Below are 22,007 nucleotides of genomic sequence, written 5' to 3' on the forward strand. Positions count from 1 at the left end.
ATGCCACTGTTTTTGGTATGGTTTTTTAATATAATGGGGTCCTTCCGGCCTGTTCTGTTCCGTTCCGTCTTTTACACCGTCCCCTGGGAGTTGTAGGACTTTTCTTTTTCTGTCTAAACATATATAGCATTGTGCCCTAAACTAGGGTGACCATATGAAAAGGAGGACAGGGCTCCTGCATCTTTTAACAGTTGCATAGAAAAGGGAATTTCAGCAGGTGTCGATGGTATGCATGCAGCATCTGGTGCAAATTCCCTCTTCATCGCAACAGTTAAAGCTGCAAGTGCCCTGCCCACTTTTGTATCCAGTCACTCTAGTATAGCTCCTGCAGCTTTAACTGTTGTGATGAACAGGAAATTTCACCAGGTTCTCCATATATACAAATGACACCTGATGAAATTCCCTTGCCATTACAACTGTTAAAGATACAGGAGCCCTGTCCTCCTTTTCATATGGTCACCTTACCTAAACCCGATCTTATTTACTCAGAAGTCCCAACTGGGACTTCCTCCCGAAGTAAGAGGTCACGGGATGGCAGCTTCAGGTTGAATAAATATGATGAAGATGAATTAGGATCATCATCAACGCCTGAGGTGAGCAGTAAACTCTACCCAGGTAGTGCTGTGTGAGTACGAGAGAGAAGTAAACGACGCCGGAGAGTCATTGGACTTGACTCCGAATTGCATTGTGGAGCTGCTTTGGGCAGAAACAGGCCCAACTAGGTCTTTTTTCGGTTTCCTGAAAAACGACCCTGTTTCAAAAGAAAAGCCTCCCTCTTCTTCCGGATTAAAGCGCCTTCGATCTCCCTTCCCAGTAAAACAAAGCCTGCGTCGTCCCCACTCCGTGACCAGTGGGCAGGACGACGGCAAACCAATCCAGGCAAGCTCCGCCCGGGAGGCGAAGCTGGCTCCGGATTCGAGCTCATGCGGCGCGGCTTGATGATACAATCCGGAGGAGGTGGAGCAAAGAAGAGCCGAGGAAAACGAAACGGGTGCCAGGTCAGTGGGGGCATCTTGTAATCCAGCCACCCTTATACCCTTTGGACGTGCCCCCACTCCCGGTCCTCTCTCGGTTGCCATGGGAATCGGTTATCCATCCCACATCCAGCCATCATCCCCCAATGCGTCAGGGAGGGCCGGGGAAAGATGGCCCCTTTGGCGGCAGCCCCATTTCTGCTACTGGGCACAGAGATGTAAGGGGGGTGTTGTGGAATAGGGAAAGCCCTCGGCTGAGAAGAAGCGTGTCTGTGTTGGGTATTTGTTGTGACTCCTGCATTGAGCTGGGGGTTGGACTCGATGGCCTTATAGGCCCCTTCCAACTCTACTGTATTTGTGTTTTTAACCTGTTGGTTGTTTTATTATGGTTTTAATTTTTGTGAACCGCCCAGAGAGCTTCGGCTATGGGGAGGTATAAAAATGAAATAAATAAATAAGATTTTATGATTCTATGTTAGGGTGACCATATGACAAGGAGGACAGGGCTTGAAAAGGGAATTTCAGCAGGTGTCCTTTGTATATATGGAGAACCTGGTGAAATTCCCTCTTCATCACAACAGTTAAAGCTGCAGGTGCCCTGCCCTCTTTTAAATCTGGTCACTCTGGTAGAGCTCCTGCACCTTTAACTGTTGGGAATTTCACCAGGTTTTCCATATATACGAATGACACCTGCTGAAATTCCCTTTTCTATGCAACTGTTAAAGATACAGGAGCCCTGTCCTCCTTTTCATGTGGTCACCTTACTCTTCCGTATTTCTTCGATTCTAAGACACACTCTCCCCCCCCCCATATAAGCATCTCTAAAAACGGGTGCGTCTCAGAATCGCAGGTGCGTTTATTATTTCTAAGAACCAAAGAATTTTTTTTCTGTTGGTGGTACTGAAATTAGTGTGATATATTAGTGTGATATATTAGTGCATATATCTTTTGTCTGCATATAAACTGGTAGTGGTGCTGTCATTGCTGTTGATTATATTAATAATAATAATAATAATAATTTATTTTGCACTTTTGAGCGTTCAAACCTGGTCCAAACAGCAAGAGTTTCCCCATCTCAAAACAGTTGGTACAGAACGTAAAGGAAGAGCAACATGGGGGGGGGGGGAGAAATGACATCCTGATGCTCAAGCCCCCCCCCCCCCCCCGGAAGTCTGCCACCGACCCTCCCAACCAAAACGGTTAAGGGGCACCTTTCATCCCAACTGAAAAAAGCAAGGGCAATTGGATAGCACTGAGTAACATTGAGACAACATTGGGGAAAAAAGCCCCTGCTCCAAGTTTATAATCTCAATTTTGCCTGAGGAGCTAGATCAGCCTTTCTCAACCTGGGGCGCTCCAGATGTGTTGGACTACAACTCCCAGAATGCCCCAGCCAGCTCTGGCTGGGGCATTCTGGGAGATGCAGTCCAACACATCTGGAGTGCCCCAGGTTGAGAAAGGCTGAGCTAGATGGTTTGATCATATTATACCACTGCTTTGCCAACTGCACCAGTTTCCAGGGCTCAATTCAAAGCGCTGATTTTAACTTTAAAGCCGTAAATGGCTCGGGTCCAGGTTACCTGAAGGATCACCTCCTCCCGTATGTTCCTATCTGATCCCTAAGGACGGCTTTTGACTCCTTTCTTTGGGTTCCACTGCCAAAAGAGGTACAGTGTGTGGCTAACGGGAAGAGGGCCTTTTCAGTGGTAGCTTCCCAGTTCTGGAATGTCCTTCCCAGAGAGATTCCTACGTCATATTCTTTTCAGTGTCAGATGAAGGCCTTTTTTATTTTCCCAGGTGACTGAGCGTTTTGTTTAAAATCTTTTAGAGATTTTAGATTTCTAAATGTTCTGATTGTTGTGTTCTGGCCTCACTGTGAGTTTTGTTTTCTGTTGATGTATTTATTTATGCTGCTTTGGTTTTATATTTAATGTTGTGTTTCAATTGCTTTTTTAATTTATTGTAAGCAGCCCAGAGAACTTTATGTTATGTGCCAGCATAGATATGTTGTTAATAAATACATAATAATCTGCCCAGATGCAGTTCCTCTGCTTCGTTTCTGTATGAAGCGAGGAGTTTTAGCCAAAGGTTTCAGAGAAGAGGTGGATTTTGAAGGGAGAGAGAAGTGGTACCAGACAGGGTTATGGAAGATAGGAATGTACTTGGAGCTCTGTCTATGAACCTTGGCAGCTAAATGTGAACCTCCATGTTCTGAGGCAGTATACCTCTCAAAACTAGATATACTAAACCAGGAGAGGGCTATCAGCCTTCATATCCTACTTGTGAACTTTTTAGAGGCATCTGATTAAGCCACTGCTGGGAAGAAATTCTTGAATGCGATTAACCTTATGGTCAGACCTAGCAGGACTCTTCTTTTGATGCCTCTGCTAAGTCCTCCAGATGGTTAGTTTTGCAGCCAAATATCTGACCCAATTTTTTTTAAGAATTATATTTTATGATTTTAGCTAGGGTGACCATATGAAAAGGAGGACAGGGCCCCTGTATCTTTAACAGTTGCATAGAAAAGGGAATTTCAGCAGGTGTCATTTGTATGCATGCAGCATCTGGTGCAAATTCCCATTTCATCACAACAGTTAAAGCTGCAGGAGCCCTGCCCTCTTTTGTATCCGGTCACTCTAATATAGCTCCTGCAGCTTTAACTGTTGTGATGAAGAGGGAATTTCCACCAGATGCTGCATGCATACAAATGACACCTGCTGAAATTCCCTTTTCTATACAACTGTTAAAGATACTGGGGCCCTGTCCTCCTTTCCATATGGTCACCCTAGTAGAAATAGTACAGATAAATAATAACTCCCCCCTCAACCATGATTTATTTCTTAAAACAAAAATAGGGCTCAGGCTTTTACAGTAATGTGTAAAACACATTACTGAACTCCACACATGCTCAGAGACACACTATTACTTTACACATTCTGTGTCAATGTTCTGGCATCAAAAACAGATTATGGGGCTGAGACTGCTTGCTGGTTTTGGAGCTCCAAAAGGGTTTGTTCTTTCCTCTTTGGGGAAATCCTAGCAATAACTTTCTCCCATCTTTCTCTTAGGCAGGCCGTTCCAGCCGCTCAGCTAGACGACTGTCACCATGGTGAGTGTATGGAGAGGTTTGTAACACATGCACAGCCACGGGGTTCTCTACCCCCACATGGCGCTTGAACCTCAACTAATACAGCCCTTTCATGAGCTGCCTCGATGCTCACTTTTTGGCAACATGTCTCTAGCCTCTTGGAGAGGCACGTTGGTTCACACAAACGTTACCTGTTCCGGAGTGTCAGCAGACTACAAATTCAGCAGTAGCTGTGTGTGTTTTGGGTGGGGCGGGTCTGCTGCTGTCAAGTGTGAACTTGTTTACAGAACCTGCAATAGTCACTTCAAGCCTGTGGAAGCTCTCCATACAGTGTTTTGTTTGCCAGTGGAATGGATATTTAAATGAATTAGTTGCTACTGAGGGGTTGCTCCATGTTTGGTGGCCACCTTGGAACTGCACAGGGCTTCTCTGGAGGAACCGTTTCAACAACGACAACAATACGTTCATTGCTCAATCCACAGATCATTGCAACACATGCAAACTTGACGTTTTGCTATACTACATATGATAAAAAAATTGCATATGGTTAAAAATTACAGAGCTATCAAATACGTAACATGCATTACTGAAAGGATAGTAAGATGGGAGCGCAGCAGACATACAGAAACCTTTAATGGCTTCTCAATGACATTTCATTTATATCTCTGAATCTTTATAACAACACACACCAATAGTATCTAAAAACTTTGCTCTACATCTATTAGCTTTCACTGCAAATAGTGCAACTCTTTGTATCACATATGGGTTGGTTGAATGTAATAAATAACTCAATTTTTCCTTAGTCCCCCAGTATTTCACTTTCTTTAAAAAAGACTCCAAATAACTTCTCCTTATATCTATATATAAGGGGCAATCAAATACATAGTGTGCTATGTCCTCTGGAACTGGCTGTCCACAAACACATAACCTGTCTTCTACTGGTATGCCATGGAGGAACCGTTTGTATGAAGCAGTGGTTCCAAATAATATCCAAATATGTGTTCATCATGATATGCACAATTGCAGTAATGCCGTGTGAACCGAATGTTCGGCTAGATAGGCCTCGGGTCTATTTTAGCATGGCTTTTATGTTCTTTTGTGAGCTGGCATATATGTGCAAATGGCAGCAGCCACATATGCAGTCCGTCTTTCCACAAAAGTACTGACTGACTTGCAAAACATGTAAACCCTCCACCCACCCCCTCCCACACAGCTTGATTTGGCCTGACCTCTGAATTCCTAAGCTGCTTGCATGGGGGCTGCCATCAAGTGAGAACTGGCATGAATCAGCAACAATTGCGTGAATAATGTGACTGCTTGGATAAGGCCATAGAGATGGGAGGGAGATTTGCTGAATGAGTGGTTTAGCTATTAGCCATGGTAGTTAAATGGAACCTCCATATTCATAAGCAGTACAGCTGTGAATACCTGACATGGGGGAAACATTGCAAGCCTTCAAGAACTGCATGTAAGCTTCCCAGAAGCATCTGACTAGGCTCTCTGGGAAACAGGTTGTTGAACTCCAGGTCGGGTCAAGCAGGGTTCTTCTCATGTTCTTTATACAGAGGGGGAAGAAATATGACAAATGTTTTGCTCTTTGGAACTTGGGCCAATGGCTGCTAGTGTGATGGCTACGTGCTACCTCCTTACCCTTTTAACGGTAGATGGGGCTTGTGCTTTTTGAGCACATGTTGTTTGCCAATCATTCAGTGACATAGAGTGCTTTTTACCAGTAAGGATGGCCACCGGTTTGGATGGCTTTAAAGGGGGTTGGATAAATTCCTGGAGGTATTGGCTATCAATGGCTACTAGCCCTGATGGTTATGTGCTACCTCCAGTATCCAAGGCAGTATGCCTGTGTGCACCAGTTGCTGGGGAACGTGGGTGGGAGGGTGCTGTTGCAACGTGTCCTGCTCTGTTGGTCCCTGATTGACAGCTGGTTGGCCACTGTGTGAACAGAGTGCTGGACTAGATGGACCCTCGGTCTGATCCAGCATGGCACTTCTCGTGTGATTCTTGCCTGGTCCTTACTTCGCCAAATGTGACCCTTGTGTTCTGGGCTAAACAGGGGCCCTCTGTTCAGGGCTAAAATAGAGGCCAAAGAACAAGAAAACGGGTGTCTGGGGTCTGCTTCAAAACCTTTGTGTCCGACAACAATAAAATGGGTTGTGTTTGCAAAATGCTCACGCGCTTTAAATTGCTACCAAGCAAGAGGATTCTAATGCTGCCTTTGGTTTCTTACAGGGGGAAAGAAAAGGAGTCAATAAGTATTACCCACCTGATTTTGATCCAGCCAAGGTAAGAGAGCAATCATGATTCTCAGGGCAATTCAGGACTTGTAGTTGTGCACTGACTGTATGCACTTTCCCCCTTTCTGCACTGCAAGGCAATAATTGTAATAGAGCTTGCTTGCACATGACAGCTTCCTAGTTCAGGGTCAGGCAACTCCTGGAGGCCTGGAGGTTGTTTTTGTTGCTTTGAACCCCCAGTTCTCCCCCTGTAGGTAACAACAACAGAGTGAGGAATAATATTTTTAAAAACAAAAGGGCATCTGCAGTTGCTGTAGAGTGCCAAAAGGGTCGAAATTAGCTTGCAATGAATGCTATTTTGTTTGGATGGGTGTTTTTTTTTAATTTTGGGGTCCCCCATGAATATTGGGGGGACGCAAGAACCACATTCAGCCCATGAGCTGCATGTCCGTCCGTCCCCCGTCCTAGTGGATTGTATACCTCGTTGTTACAGCACAGGGGGTCAGAATTTGACTTGTCTGTGTGGGTGGGTGCTAATGAGTTGAATAGAGAGCCAGGCTTTCTGGGTGCTGCCTCCCTTTCTAGATTTGCATACAATGCAGGAGTAGGTTCAAATAACAAACTCCAGCTATCCAGGGGGAAAGGAATTCCAGGGTGTTTCAGCCACATCCTCTTGCTAGGTTATTCAGAGGTGTTTCTCTGGAACTGTTAACACCGTCTATTTCTAGACACAACAATATTTACATTACATGTTTACATTTACAAAATTATCCAGGAGTTGAAAGGAGGATGAGTCAAGGCCTTCATCTTGCCAGCAACAGATGACTTTCCCTTTCTTCAACCCCTAATTCACCCCTTAACAAATCCAAGGCTGAAGTGACCTTAGAAGGTTTTTTTATCCCAAGATAGCTGATCGTGTGAGCAGGCGCTCTATTGCCAGTTTATGCTGTGGCATCAAGCAAGTTGTCTCTTACGTCAGTGTCTCTGATATTGTGGGGAACTGAGACAGAGGTGGTTTCCTTACTGGAACATATGTAGCCTCACATCCAAACCGTTTCAAACCCCTTTAGGTCCCAAAATGGGAAGGGCATGAATGAAATTGGGCTCTTGTGTGTTTACTGGGTCCACTTCCACTTCCTTTGCTGAAAAAGTATTCATGCTGTTGAGAGAGGGCTTATTTGCACAGCGAGGGAAACGGATGAAGAAAGGCTAGTTTTAACATGTGATCTCTCCTTGTTGGTTTTGCTCTGGGCAAGCTAAGATCCGCAGAGCAGCTTTGCAAGTGAACCAAACGTGCAGCAAACAAACGTTTTAAAACAACATAACAAAGGGCAGGAATGGACTCTTCTAGCCTGTTTCCTAAATATCGAGACAACAGTGGTATCTTGGAGCAGACGCCAACCACGTGCAACCAGAGGTCCACTCACGCAGTGGGACTTCCTCTCTCTCTCCTACCCCTGCGCCCCCCCAATCTGCTCTGGGGGGGTCCCCCAACCATCCAGAGCAGATAGTGAGGTTATGCGGGGGACAGTAGGAGGGAGGGGGAATCACACCCACCCACCCAAATTCCCCTGGTTCTGTCAGTGGATAAACTTAAACTCTGTTGGAGAAACTATATGGATGTGTTCAGCTGTGTGATTTCTTGTCAGGAGTTGTGTGAGGAGTGAGTGAAAATAAGATCATAAGGACTAAGGATTGTTATTATTAGATTTGTTACTACCAGTATTCTTAAGAATAGGCAGGAATTGAATAGAATTTGAAGGAACTAAGAACTGTAAATAACAATAAACATTTTCTTTATTTTGCTACCATAAAACCACGTGTCAATTTGGCTATGTCTCCTGCTCTATTGGTTTATAATAAACACATTACATTAAACCTTCAACCTGCTATATTCACAGAAAAGCCTTTTCCAAATCTCCTTAACTTTTCCCTCTGCTATAAGGGAAAGGTTATACTTTTCTTTTTACCCCTTCCTCAGGTATTTAAGTGGTGGTGCTTAGCCTGAGGAGGTGTGCGCCTCAAAGCCTTGTGTGTAAGGTGGTAAAAGGCGGGCAAAAGGCAGGATACAAATAAATTTTAGCTGTGGAATGAGCTCCCCAGAGAGGTCTGCCTGGCGCCTACACTTTTTATTTACTTTATTTATTTCATTTCTATACTGCCCAGTAGCCGAAGCTCTCTGGGCGGTTCACAAAAATTAAAACCATGAAGAGCGTAATAAAACAACCAACAATTTAAAAACACAAATACAAAATACAATATAAAAAGCACGACCAGGATAAAACCACACAGCAAAAATTGATATAGGTTAAAATATACACTATACTTTCGTCGCCAGCTGAAGACCTTTTTATTCTCTCAGTATTTTAACACTTAATTTTAACTTAAATTTAAATTTTACTGTTCTAACTCTGTATTTTAATCTTATATCAATTTTTGCTGTGTGGTTTTATCCTGGTTGTGCTTTTTATACTGTATTTTGTATTTGTGTTTTTAGACTGTTGGTTGTTTTATGACGGTTTTAATTTTTGTGAACCGCCCAGAGAGCTTCGGCTATTGGGCGGCATAAAAATGTAATAAATAAATAAATAAATAAATAAAATAATAATAATAATAATAATAATAATATATACCTCTATAAAGCAAAATTGGGGAAAAATAATTATGTGATTGCATAAGATGTATGCCATCTTTTTTAAATAATATTTTCTCTTTCTCTTGTTTATATTGACAAATGGGATTAAAGGATTAAAAATAAAATTAAAAAATGATAAAATAATTAAAAATACATGATAAAATAATGTTAAAATCCTAATACAGGTCATTCACTTGACTGTCAGCCACTTTGTACCTCTGTGGATTCCTTCCTTTCTGAGCCTGTACAGAAAATCTGGCCACTCCGAACGTACTCAGTGTATAACAGTTGGAAAATAAGAACTTAAATCTTATCAACAGCATCAGCTTCCTAACCTATTTGACAGTTCTTCAAGCAATTTCTTCCTTGGCAGGTTGTAAATAAGGCAACGTAGTAGATATTGAAGTTGTTTATCTAGCTGTATGTACCTCATTAATTTTCAGCATTGCTCTTCTAGAAATTGAGTGAGTATGATTTGAAGCCATAGGGCTGTGAATATCCTACAGAAAAAAAAGACACTTTCAAATATTTTTTTCAGGTATAGGCAAAGATGTTTTGAGTGCCCTTAGGGTCTAAGGTTGGCCTGAGAGTCTGGACTGACCATTGCAACCTGATCTTTCCCTGACAAGGATTGTAACTGAAATGCCCTTTGCTACTGCTTGCATCGAGCTGTGTAAACCTTCTGGAGTTATCCCAGGCTCTTATGCTGATATAGAGATAGTAGCATTACGTTTCCAAATGGCTTCCTGGGTTGTGAGCCTTGATACCAAGCTGGTTAATGACCTGGAAGAACAAAAAATAATTAGACTCCCTAACAAGATTATCAGCTACACGTAGATTTCCCTGCTAATATAACTTGCCACAAGTTCAGATGCTTGCATGCAAGCTGGTCGAGAACATTTGGAGAGGCAGGAGCAGTAAGGTCTTGCTTTCTGGGCACGTGCTTAGCTCCCAGGTGGAAGTCAGGGAGACGATCCTTGTTTTCCAGTGGCACGGTCAGCATCATGGGGGACTTATAAATTATCATCAGGTGCAAACATGAGTGTAATGGGTTTATGTCCAAGCGACTGACTCTTCTCTTCTCTCACACAGCATGGCTCCCTTAATAAGTACCGCAATAGCCATCCTCTGCGGGAAAGAGCCCGTAAACTCTCCCAGGGCATCCTCATCATCAGGTAAGGACACCGAAATGCAGCCCTTTGCAGTGCACACCTGACACTTAGCAGTAGGACTTGGACTCCTTGGTGCTTAGATCAAGAGAGACCTAACTATGGGCCTTCCTAGACGAAGGTTTAGCCCAGTGCGAGGCCCGGGCTCCCTGCTGTGCATGCAGATGACGCACAGGGGATCCCGGGGTCAGGCTGGGCTAAACCCTCCCTTGACCCGGGATAACCGGATCTGCTTGTGGCCCGGTTTTTCCGCAGCTCTGGGCTGAGCCCGGGGCTGCGGAAGGTCTAGCTAGTTCCGTGGCTTTTCCTGGCTGCTCGCTTACTCGCAAGTAGCCAGGAGAAGTTGCACACTGGGCACAGCGCTCCATAGGAGCGCTGTGCCCATCGGGCTGAGGGGGGAGATCACGGATGGGGGGGCAGAGGGGGCATCAGACATGGCGAGTGGGTGAGTGAGCGGGGGGGTGGACATGGCGAGCGGGGGTTGACACGGTGAGCCGGGGGGGTGGAGAACAGGCGAGCGGGGGGGGGTGGACATGGCGAGCGAATGGGTGGATGGGCGAGCGAGCGGATGGGCAAGCGGGGGGCATCAGACATTGTGGGGGGGAGCGGGGAACCCTTTTTTTTTTAAAGACTTACCTTATCGTTGGTGCGCTCCTGCGCACATGGCCCCTTTAAGTTTTTTTAAAAATGGCCAACACGACGGGGCTTTCCCTTACCCCGTCACGTCTCACGTGTAGAAAGGGGCGACGGCCCGTGCTAGCTGCAGTGCGGCCTCGCTCCTTCTCACTGGATTAACAGGTAGGTCTAGCAAGGCCCTATATGGTACTCTCAGTATCAGAGTATTGGAAATGGTCTCCTTTCTTCTCTGTCAGCCCTGCATATCAGGGGAGGTCTTGCTCTGTGCTACCTGGCTTATGTGTGACCATCACACAGGACTTGCTCTCCAGCTAGCTGAAGCTCTTGGCTGCCTCTTTTGCCTGCAGTGAACATCCCTTGGTTACTTTTTCCCAGGTTTGAGATGCCCTATAACATCTGGTGTGATGGCTGCCAGAACCACATCGGCATGGGTAAGGACAGGGTGCACCCCCTCCCCACCCACCCCAAGTTGACAGCATGCAAAGTCAGGCTTGAAAGAAAACATCTTTTCATACAGGCTTTCCCCGGGCTGTAACCACTGCTGGGTTTATTTGGGTTTTATGTGGTATTTTAAAGCTTTTTAAAGCTTTGTATGTTTTTTACAACTATTGTATTTTAGGGTTTTACTTGTGAACTGCCCAGAGAGGCTTGGCTACTGGACAGCACAAAAATGTAATAAATAAATACTCCTTAAGGGCATTTTTTAAAAAAAATAGTCAGCGGTATAAAGATCTATTAAATCACTAAATTACAAAATAAATCCAGCAGACTTTAGAGAAGGGGGTGGGACAACTCCATGCAGGGAAAGAGGCAAGGTATAAGCCCTCCTGAGTCCCATTTTCTTGGTAGAAGTATAGACCAAATCAAATACATCCATGCATCTATAAGTAAATACGGCCCGCTTGACCTCCATCCAGTAATTCTTCATGCCTCTCATTTCACCTGGCTCCCTGCTCTTTGGTGTGATCAGGTACTGCTCAAATTCCTGGCACCTCAGGGTAGGTCAGGCAGAAACCTGTGAAGGAGAGGTTGGGCGTCAAGAGGGAAAGAGGAAATTGTCACAAAATTGTATTTAGCTAATTAGAACAAGAGGAATGTGATTTAGGGTCTCTAGGTTCTATATTCTGCTCTGGGGAGGGGGAGGAGGCAGATCTAGACTTGCCTTCACCAGCCTTTCTGGTTGGGGATCATGGGAGTTGTAGTCCATCTGGAGGGCATGATTGGGGAAAGCAGGACTTTTAAACCAGTGGATAAAACAGAGGACCTTGAAACCAGGATATCGGGGGACTTTTGCCTCTGCTATTTTACCCTTTTGGCAATTATGGTAAAATGTTTCGGACGGGCAAGGAGGGCCCCCTGAATGTTTAAAATAAATAAAATTGTAATTTTTGATCAGGTGTGTGATCAGGAAATTCACTGTAGGCATTTGCAAATACTTGACATCTGTCTTTCGCTCTGTTTGCTGCAGGCGTTCGCTACAATGCAGAGAAGAAGAAGGTTGGCAATTACTACACAACCCCCATCTACAGGTGAGTGCTCTGGAGGCAGAGGGGTCTTGCTGTCGGCTGTTGCTGGGGCTGTTGGTAGTGACCAGTTGGGCAGCAGGGACATCAGTGGAGGGTCAGGTCCGGCAACTGGGCAGGCTGTACATAATCTGTGTCCCCCATTTCCCACTCCCACTTCTAATACTAGCCAAGAAAAACAACATCTTGTGACCTGGTTAACCTGTGCAACTCCTCCTATATTTGCTTGTGGTAGGAACATCTGCTAGCTGTGGAGCGAGATAAAGAGCCCTGAGGTCCCATCCTTTAACCCAGGGGTGGGGAACTTCTTTCAGCCCAGGGGCCGAATTCCATTTCGGAGAAGCTTTCGGGGGCCGCATTCTAGTGGTGGGCAGAGGCAAAGGAGGAGGGACCAAAGGTAAAAGTGGTGGGGCCCAAATAGAAAAAAATGTCAGCATATTGTAGCTTAAAGCTCTTATTGCCAGTAGCTAATGAGAATAACAAATCAAGTTAAAGGAAGCCAGGTTCCAGCTGGACATCAGGAAAAACTTCCTGACTGTTAGAGCAGTACGACAATGGAACCAGTTACCTAGGGAGGTTGTGGGCTCTCCCACACTAGAGGCCTTCAAGAGGCAGCTGGACAACCATCTGTCAGGGATGCTTTAGGGTGGATTCCTGCATTGAGCAGGGGGTTGGACTCGATGGCCTTTTAGGCCCCTTCCAACTCTGCTATTCTATGATTCTATTATGCTTTAGGGTGGATTCCTGCACTGAGCAGGGGGTTGGACTCGATGGCCTTGTAGGCCCCTTCCAACTCTGCTATTCTATGATCTAGAAAGGCAGAAAAACTGTACCAATTCCAGGAAACCACCAGTGGTTGGGAGAAAGGAGGTGGGGCCAACTGGGGAATCCCAGAGGGGCGGATACGGACCCAGGAGGGCCGGATTTGGACTCTCGCCCTGTGGCTCCTCATTAAGCACTCCTGGATTTCTTGCTCAGTCTCCTCCTGGCTTGTCAGAGTGTATGCCCATGTGTATGTTCATACTATCCCTGTAATGATAAGGACTAGAAACATGTCTTTTTAAAAAGCAGAAGTTCACACACTGCTGTACACTGCATCCAATACCAAATTCTATGCTTATAATTTGCAGCTCAGCAAAATATGTGTAGCTGTCACAAGGGACGTACCTCTTTACTTAAAACATTTATACTGCGGCTTCCAAGATGACATAGACAAAATAATTTTTAAAAGGCAAATACACTGGAATCAGCAACAGCAGAGCCCGCAGTGCCCGCGCTGCAGCCCTAGGCCTTTGGGGAGAGGGAAGCCTTGCATCCTCTCTTGAAGCGCTGCAGAACTAGAGTAGCTTCAAACCTCATCAAGGAGGTTGTTCTACAGCCTCAGCACATTTATGATCAAGACCCTGCTCTTTATCATGGACACCCTCTCCTCACGTGGTGTAGGGAGCACCCCACAGAACATAAGGCAGCTGGGCTTGCATGAGAAGAGGCAGAGACGTCCGCCGGAGTGTGACGGCTGTGGAATGCCTTCCCAGAGAGGCTCACCTGGCACCTACATTGTAGTCCTTACATCGCCAGGTGGAGACCTTTTTATTCACCCAGGCTTTGGGGGGCTTTGCTTTTAAAGTAGCGTTAGTGCATTTTTAGATCTTCTGGCTTTTACTTTTTACCTTGATTTTAGTTTTTTATATATATGTTTTATATAGTATTTTGTGGCTTTATTTTGTATTTTGTTTGGTGAGCCACCCATAGAGCTTTGGCTATTGGGGTAATAGAGAAATCTACAGTTATCAAACAGGATGTATGCTTTTCTGTCTCTCCATCCATCAGTGTCTTAGTGCCAAGGTCATGAATCCTAGACTCCAGAAAAGTGGCATACATACTAAGGGGACCCTAGGGGGTGTCAGCTCGGGGTTATTTTGTTTTTAAAACACATTAATTAATTTTAATTCATTTAAATGTATCTGTATGCTTGGAATCTGCAGTAACATCTTCAGCAACTAGGTGGCATAACCAGCTCATAGCTTTGCAGTGGATACGGTTTGAAGCTGTAGGAGTAGACCTGAATGACAGAGTGATACAGCTGTTCCCTTCCCTCTCTTAGGCGAATGTTGTGGGCAGGCCCCTCCGTCAGTGGACTATAGGGCTACACCGTGGCATGGGCTGTGCCTAGGGGTGCCAGCAGTTGTGGCTTCACTTAGCCGGGACAGGTACAAGGTGCCCAACTCGCCAACTCGCCAACTTGATGGTCTTTTAGAATTTAAAAAAGCAATAAAGACTGATCTATTCCGGCAGGCCTATCCAGTGAAATTTTAGAATGTTTTCAGGATGTTTTCACGATGTTTTAATCATGTATGGTATGTTTCTAATCAGTTTTTAATGTGTATTTTATATCATGTTTTATGCTTTGAATGGTTTTAGTTTTGTGAACCACCCAGGGAGCATCGGCTGTTGGGCCGTATAAAAATGCAATAAATAATAATAAATAATAATAACAACTCTGACAGCTGCATAATGTTGTTTGAAGGCTTCACTGTATCAAACCTAAGGGCTCTTCACACCCATGCAAAGCTTGGCCTGTTCACTAGTGTAATAACTTAAAATAAAATAAAATAGGAGGTTAGGTGTTTTTCAGTGCTTGTTGCAATTTCAATCACAACAGAACAACCACCGCCCTCTTCTTTTGCCTCCCAGGTTCCGGATGAAGTGTCACCTTTGCCCCAACCACATCGAGATGCAGACGGACCCTGCCAGCTGCGATTACGTCATCGTCAGCGGTGCCCGGCGCAAGGAAGAACGCTGGGATGTGGAGGCCAATGAGCAGATTGTGGCCACAGGTGAGCCTCGGGAGCGGTGCCCCTCCTCCCGTGGGGGCCGCTGAGGGTACATCCCGCCTGGCCTCATGCGCTTGTCTGCTTCTCAGCCCACGAGGAGAAGCAGAAGCTGGAGACGGATGCCATGTACCGGCTGGAGCATGGCTCCAAGGATCAGAGCAAGCTGCAGCGCGCCCTTCCCACCCTGCAGAACATTCAGGAGGCCCAGAGCGCCTGGAAGGATGACTTCGCACTCAACAGCCTCCTTCGCCGGAAGTTCAGGGTAAGCGGCTGAGAGGGGAGCAGGAAGGACCCCTCTTCACAGCCCTGGACAAAGGAGGACAGCACAGAATTCCAACCCCTTTCCCCTTTCCTAATCATAATTTAAATTTTAAAAGTAGGGCTGTCAACTAACTAAATAGTTAATTAGCCACTTGCCTTTCAATCGACATGGACTGCATTTCAATTAGATAAAAGTGCATGTCGTTAGCCCTCCAGTTTAGGTATCTTTCTGAGATATTTAATAATAAAAAGGTTCCAGTGCTTGGTAACCTTTTTACCTTTTCTTTTTCATTTCCTATTATGGTTATATACCAGAACCAAAAAGAGCTATAGAAGATGAATGTCTTTAATTTGCAAGCCTGCCAATTAAAGTTTGCCCCAACCAATTAATTGACTAAAGTTGAATGACTCCGTAACCTTCAACTTTTCCAGACCCAGGACCCAACTTTAACCCTCTTGTCCTGTATATGTTCATTCGTTCTCTTTTTACCCTACTTCCACACCTCTCCTCTCGTTTCTCCTCTTAAATCCCAAAAAAAACAAATGTGGGTTATGCTGTTAGGTACAGTCCATCTTCAATTGCAGCATGACCCAACAGTTCAAGAGAAGTTCAATCATCTAGATTAAGATTGCAGTCCTATACCCATTTATCTGGGTCTATGACTGAATTTAATGGGACTTTTTCCTGAGTAGACATGTGTAGCAGAGTGTAAGCCAGTTTTACAGATAAGTTCATCAAAGTTATTATTATTATTATTATTTATTTATATAGCACCATCAATGTACATGGTGCTGTACAGAGTAAAACAGTAAATAGCAGGACCCTGCCGCTTAGGCTTACATTCTAATTAAATCATGGTAAAACAATAAGGAGGGGAAGAGAATGCAAACAGGCACAGGGTAGGGTAAAGAGGCACAGGGTAGGGTAAAACTAACAGTATAAAGTCCAAACAGCATCAAGTTTTAAAAGCTTTAGGAAAGAGAAAGGTTTTTAGCTGAGCTTTAAAAGCTGCGATTGAACTTGTAGATCTCAAATGTTCTGGAAGAGCGTTCCAGGCGTAAGGGGCAGCAGAAGAAAATGGACGAAGCCGAGCAAGGGAAGTAGAGGCCCTTGGGCAGGCGAGAAACATGGCATCAGAGGAGCGAAGTGACTAGCTCTTGAATGTTTTTACTATCCTGTGTGCCCCACACTTGCTGTAATCATTTGAATTTTTATTATGCAGTCTTTGACTTTTTTTAATGGGTTTCTTTCTCTTGTGGTTTCTAATGAAAGCAACTTCAAGCCCAGCAGGTTTAGGCAGAATAAGAATTATGCAATAAAGCAGGGGTCCCCAACCCCCGGGCCACGGACCGGTCCGTGGCCTGTTAGGAACCGGGCCGCGCAGGTGAGCTGCTTTCACCCGCCCACTCCTGGGAGCGCCGTTCCGAAGCTGCCCACCCGCTCCAGCGTCCTGGCTTCGCTTCAGCTGGGCGCCCACCCAGCCGAAGCGAAGCCAGGACCCTGGAGTGTGTGTGTGGGGGCGCTCTTAGAGTTGCTGTGGGAGAGCGGCTTCCGGCTGCGGTGGCGGGAGTGGGGAGGCTGCCGCCGCAGCTCTGCTCCTCCCTCTCGGGGACCAGGGGGGCGCGACCCTGGCCGCCGCTTGCAGGCAGGGACCCAGCCTCCTCCCCTGGTCCCACCCCCCAGGATGGCTCTCTCCGCGGCTCTTCTCCACCCCGGGGTAGATTAAGGCCGGCCACCGCGAGGTAGTTCCTGCCCATATCTCAGCGGGCGCAACAACAGCAAGCAGCGGCCTGGCTGCTTGTTTTCTTTTATTTGAACAAAATGAAAAATGTTTCCTGTGATATTTTTCATCTTAAAAACACACTTTTTTCCAATTATCATTGAGAGTCTAGCTGCACTTCCTGTTTCTAATACCAAAACCAGGTATTAAAGGGGGCTGATTATGTGAAGGCATCCCCTCAGCAACCCCACCCTCGGGTCTGTGGAAAAATTGTCTTCCGCGAAACCGGTCCCTGGTGCCAAAAAGTTTGGGGACTGCTGCAATAAAGAAAAAAAAAATGTGTGGCCTAAAGAGGACCAACTTTTATACAGCCTCCCTACTAAGTGTCCTGGAGGTAACTCTTTGTAAGCTACAAGTGACCAGGCAGGAAACTATTGTTAAGCTTGGATTAAAGGTTCTCATCCCATTCTTCTTATTTTTAAATTATTATATTTTTATTATAACATTTATATAGCCCCTTTTCCCCTCTTGCAAGGAACCCAAGGCGGCTTACATAATCCCTCCATTTTATCCTCACAACAACCTTGTGAGGTAGGTTAAGCTCTTGCAGGACAACTGGGCACTACACAGTTGCTTAGAAGAAGCCTGTCCCTTCCTGCTGGCTATCACCCCGGTTTGTTTTGTTTTGACCCTGTGACTCTTTTTTTTTTGTCCCCCTTTCCCATCCCATAGGAAGAGAAGAAAGTCCTTCAAGAGGAGGAGGAGAAAGATCTCGCCTTGCAGACGAAAGCAAACCTGAGCATCCCACTTGTGCGGGAGTCTGACGAGGACCGGCATCTGGCAGCGTTGCTGAAATATCAGAGCCTCGGCTGTACGTGAAGACGGGTTGGGGATTTTTGAGAGGTTGGGTTGGAGATGTGGGGGCCAGAGTTACGGCCTCCCCAGACGGCACTGTGGTGCATGTAAAGGTCCAACACATTTGTGGGCAGCACAAAAACAGGTGGCTTCCTGCTGAAGACGGCATTCAAAGCGGGGTGGGGGATTCCTGTCCCGTGCCCTTATCAGACGGGCATGGCTAAATTAATGTATCTGACACTGGGCACCTCGTCTCCACCAAAAGCCCTGTGCTGATGAGCCCTTGGAGACCCAGATATTTATTTATTTATTTATTGCACTTATATACCGCCCCCATAGCCAGGGCTCTCTGGGTGGTTTACAGAAATTCTAAAATTAAGATTAAAATGAGCACACAAAATTTAAAATCCTAAAACACAGAACATACACACATAAAGCATTAAAAACCGTTAAAAAAACTAAATATGTGGGTGATTAAGATGTGCTGCCATATGCCTGGTCAAAGAGGAAAGTCTTAACCTGGCGCCGGAAAGATAGCAGCGTTGGCGCCAGGCGAGCCTCGTTAGGGAGATTGTTCCATAGTCTGGGGGCCACCACCGAAAAGGCCCTGTCCCTCGTTGCCACACTCTGAGCCTCTCTCGGAGCAGGCACCCGGAGGAGGACCTTAGATGTTGAACGTAGTGACCGGGTATATTCACGTCAGAAGAGGCGTTCCATCAGGTATTGTGGTCCCAAGCCGTGTAAGGCTTTATAGGTCAAAACCAGCACTTTGAATTGGGCTCGGAAACATATAGGCAGCCAGTGCAAGCGGACCAGAGCAGGTGTTACATGGTCGAACCTTCTGGTTCCCGAAACCAATCTGGCCGCTGCATTTTGCACGAGCTGCAGCTTCCGAACTGTCTTCTGAGTCCTTGCAGATGAGCTAAGCTCCCTGCACCAGTTTTCTATCTTTCTTTGTGGATTGATCCCTTTGGTCTCTTTTCAAAAGAAATAACTGTCAAGCACCCACAGTAAACTAGAATGTAAGGATACAATTTTCACTTCTGTGAATTATGTACCAACACTGAGCATTTTCCTTCCAGACTGTGAGACCACGCACTTGCTTTTTTACACGTGCAGTGCTTGTCATCATTTTTAGATTTCCGCCATGCCCCGAATATAATTGCTAAATCCTGGTTGGAGAATCCCTGGGCTGGAGGTCTGAGTACAAAAATACCGAAGGTATAAATACTGCAGGTGCTGGGCTTCATGTCCAGACCTATCCCAAGACCCTGTTGCCGCACCAAATTATCTCTGCCCCAAGATCCCATACAAAGTTGCAGAGGATGCTGGGGGAGAACTTTTCACAGCTCAGTGCTTTAGATGCAAAACAATATCCCAGGTTTGATATTCCCCCCGGCATCTCCAGGTTCAGATAGAAGTTGATGTGAAAGACCCTTGCCAAAGGCCCTGGAAAGCTTCTCTTGGTCGGAGTAAACCAGGGCTGGGCAACTTGTGGTGCTCCAGAGATTTTGGCCTTCAACTCCCATGATCCCTCACCATTGGCTCTGCTGGCTAAGGGCTAATGGGAATTGTAGGCCAACACATTTGGAGGGCCACAAGTTGCCCACTACTGGAGTAGGCAGTGTTGGGCTTGATGGACAAATAACCTGTCCTGGTATAAGGGAGCTTCCTATGTTCCTTTTGCATTCCTGTGTTCTTATTGCGCGCAAATCTATTCTTCCTCATGGTAACGCGCTCCCCTCTTCCCCTCCAGCCTATGAAAACAAACAGAAGCAGAAACGCAATGAGATTGTTGAGCGCCCGTGGTTCTCATCCGCCCCGGTCTCAAACACTAAAGCAAATGACACTCTGAAAAGGCTGGCGTTTGCTGGGAGATGCCTCGCTGGCAAGTCCCCTGTCGCTAAGGACAACCTGGGTGTCATGTGCCGGAAATCCAGGGCCAGGGAACGAGCTTCCACTGAGGAGGAAAGTGACGCTTCAAGTCCCAGGGCGCAAGTGGAAAGACAGGACCAGGACAGTGTGGCAAGCGGCGTCTCCTTGGACTCTCCCACGGGGCCTGGGGCAGACCCCCAGGAGGCCGAAGGAAGCCCCCCATCCAGTTTTGCCACCTCTCTGGTCGCAGATTATTCAGACTCTGCCTCTGATCCTGAAGCTTAACTATGAACTGACCTTTGTGGTTAGAGAGAGAGAGAGCATGAGAGAACATGACTGGAACTGGTGTGCAGACTACAGTGCTTTCCAAAGGAACAAGAGACGGTGCTGCCTGCAATTGCTGTACCAACTAGCCAGATGCCTGAATGTGAGTGTGTGTGTGTGTGTTCCTTTGGGAGTTACAGTGTGTTGCCTTTTCTTGGCCTGTGTGCATCTCTGCCCCTTCTTTGCTTTTGTCCAACACACTATAAAATAAACACAGCTATCCCTAGAGCCCTGTGTTTTGTCCTGTCCAGAATATGACATGTATAGCTACAAGCAAAGGCCATCAACCTGGGTTTACAGGGCAAGGAAAGAAGAGAAAATCAAGGATCTTTATATGCTTACAGCAAAAAAAAACCCAACCTCATCTCAAGATCCTTTAACCAGTTGAAGCCATATTTTGAAACCGGGTTTCAGGTAAATTGAAATACGATCAGAGAAGGGCAACCGAAATGATCAGGTGTCTAGAAACTACGTCCTACGAGGAAATGATTATTTATTTATGTATTTGATTTGTACCCCGACTTTCTACCCAAAAACAGCACTCAAGGCAGAACTGATTGAAGGAACTGGCAAGGCTTAGTCTTGAAAGAGAAGACTGAGGGGGGTATGATAGCACTGTTCAAATACCTAAAGGGTTGGCACAGAGAAGAGGGCTGTAAGACAACATAACAGGCTTAAGTTAGAGAAGGGCAGATTTTGGTAGGAAAGGAAAGGGACCTCTCGTGCAAGCACTGAGTCATTACTGACTCTTGGAGGGGCGCCAGCTTTCGCTGACGTTTTCTTGGCAGGCCTTATAGCGGGGTGGTTTGCCGTTGCCTTCCCCGGCCGTGATTACCTTTCCCCCAACGGGGTGGTTTGCCATTGCCTTCCCCGGCCGTGATTACCTTTCCCCCAACTAACTGGGTACTCATTTTGCCGACCTCGGGAGGATGGAAGGCTGAGTCGACCCGAGCTGGCTGCCTGAAACCAGCTTCTGATGGGATAAAACTCAGGCTGTGGGGAGAGTTTCAGCTGCAGAAACTGCTGCTTTACCGCTCTGCACCACACGAGGCTCAGATTTTGGTAGAACATCAGGAAAAACTTCCTAAGGGTCAGAGCAGTCAGACAAAGGAACCAGCAGTCTAGCGGGTGGGCAGGCTCTCTGTCGCTGGAGGTATTCAAGGAGAGATTGCACAGCCACCTCTCAGGGAAGCGTTAAAGTGGATTTAGGACACTGCAGCAGACTTTAGAATCGCCATTCTCCAACAAAAAGTTTCAGAGTGCAACGTAAAGCTGCCAGTTTATTAGGAAATTGGACCCTGTGGAACTTGGCCTCAACAAATCCAGGGAATGGCTAAGTCACTACAGAATTGTCCCTTTTTAGATGTTCTTTGATGTTGTTGATCTTGTTCTGCCCAGTCATCCCCACCCTGACTTTAGTCAGCTGTTGGTTCGGTATGCATTTGTGCTATGCTTAGTACGGAGACACATCTAACATTGTTGCTCACGTTGCATGACCTTTTCGCCTCTCATATAGGCCCGGTTCACACAACATGCTGGGCTCACTGTGGGTTATTTAAGCCACAGCTATGACATGCGCCAGGTGCCATTTTTAATATGCAAGCCTTGATCAGGACCATCAGGGTGTTGCCTTGTTGTGAAAACCTAGCCACTGTGGATTATGAGGGCTAAATAACCCTCCCATAACCCTACTTCAAAACAAGGGCTATTTACCTCTCAAATGACCCACAGTGGCCAGCTTTGCATAACACAGCAACCCCCCAATCACCCTGAGTGGGGGTTGCACATTTAAATGTTGTTGCCCAGTAGTGGTTTGAGTTTTGGACTGGGATTTGGGAGATCTGGGTTCCACTTGGCCATGAA

The 22,007-nt window shown here is 46.0% G+C and overlaps 1 protein-coding gene across 3 annotated transcripts; it reads left to right on the forward strand.

Annotated features, from left to right (window-relative positions):
* The first annotated feature begins 956 nt into the window (after positions 1–956).
* On the forward strand, positions 957–20,370 carry YJU2B (YJU2 splicing factor homolog B). Of its 3 annotated transcripts, none has more exons than XM_063123064.1 (10): positions 957–998; positions 4,043–4,083; positions 6,307–6,360; positions 10,039–10,121; positions 11,127–11,182; positions 12,220–12,280; positions 14,969–15,111; positions 15,198–15,370; positions 17,823–17,961; positions 19,702–20,370. In XM_063123064.1, exons 2-10 carry the CDS (start codon positions 4,081–4,083, stop codon positions 20,103–20,105), a joined length of 1,116 nt encoding a protein of 371 aa, XP_062979134.1. In that variant the 5' UTR covers positions 957–998; positions 4,043–4,080; the 3' UTR covers positions 20,106–20,370. The 3 variants fall into 3 exon arrangements, with proteins under 3 accessions (XP_062979134.1, XP_062979133.1, XP_062979135.1); XM_063123063.1 differs by lacking the exon at positions 957–998 and adding an exon at positions 1,172–1,192; XM_063123065.1 differs by lacking the exon at positions 957–998 and adding an exon at positions 1,805–1,824.
* The last annotated feature ends 1,637 nt before the right edge of the window (positions 20,371–22,007 follow it).

Source organism: Elgaria multicarinata, chromosome 3, assembly GCF_023053635.1.
Source record: "Elgaria multicarinata webbii isolate HBS135686 ecotype San Diego chromosome 3, rElgMul1.1.pri, whole genome shotgun sequence".
NCBI classification, from domain to species: Eukaryota; Metazoa; Chordata; class Lepidosauria; order Squamata; family Anguidae; genus Elgaria; species Elgaria multicarinata.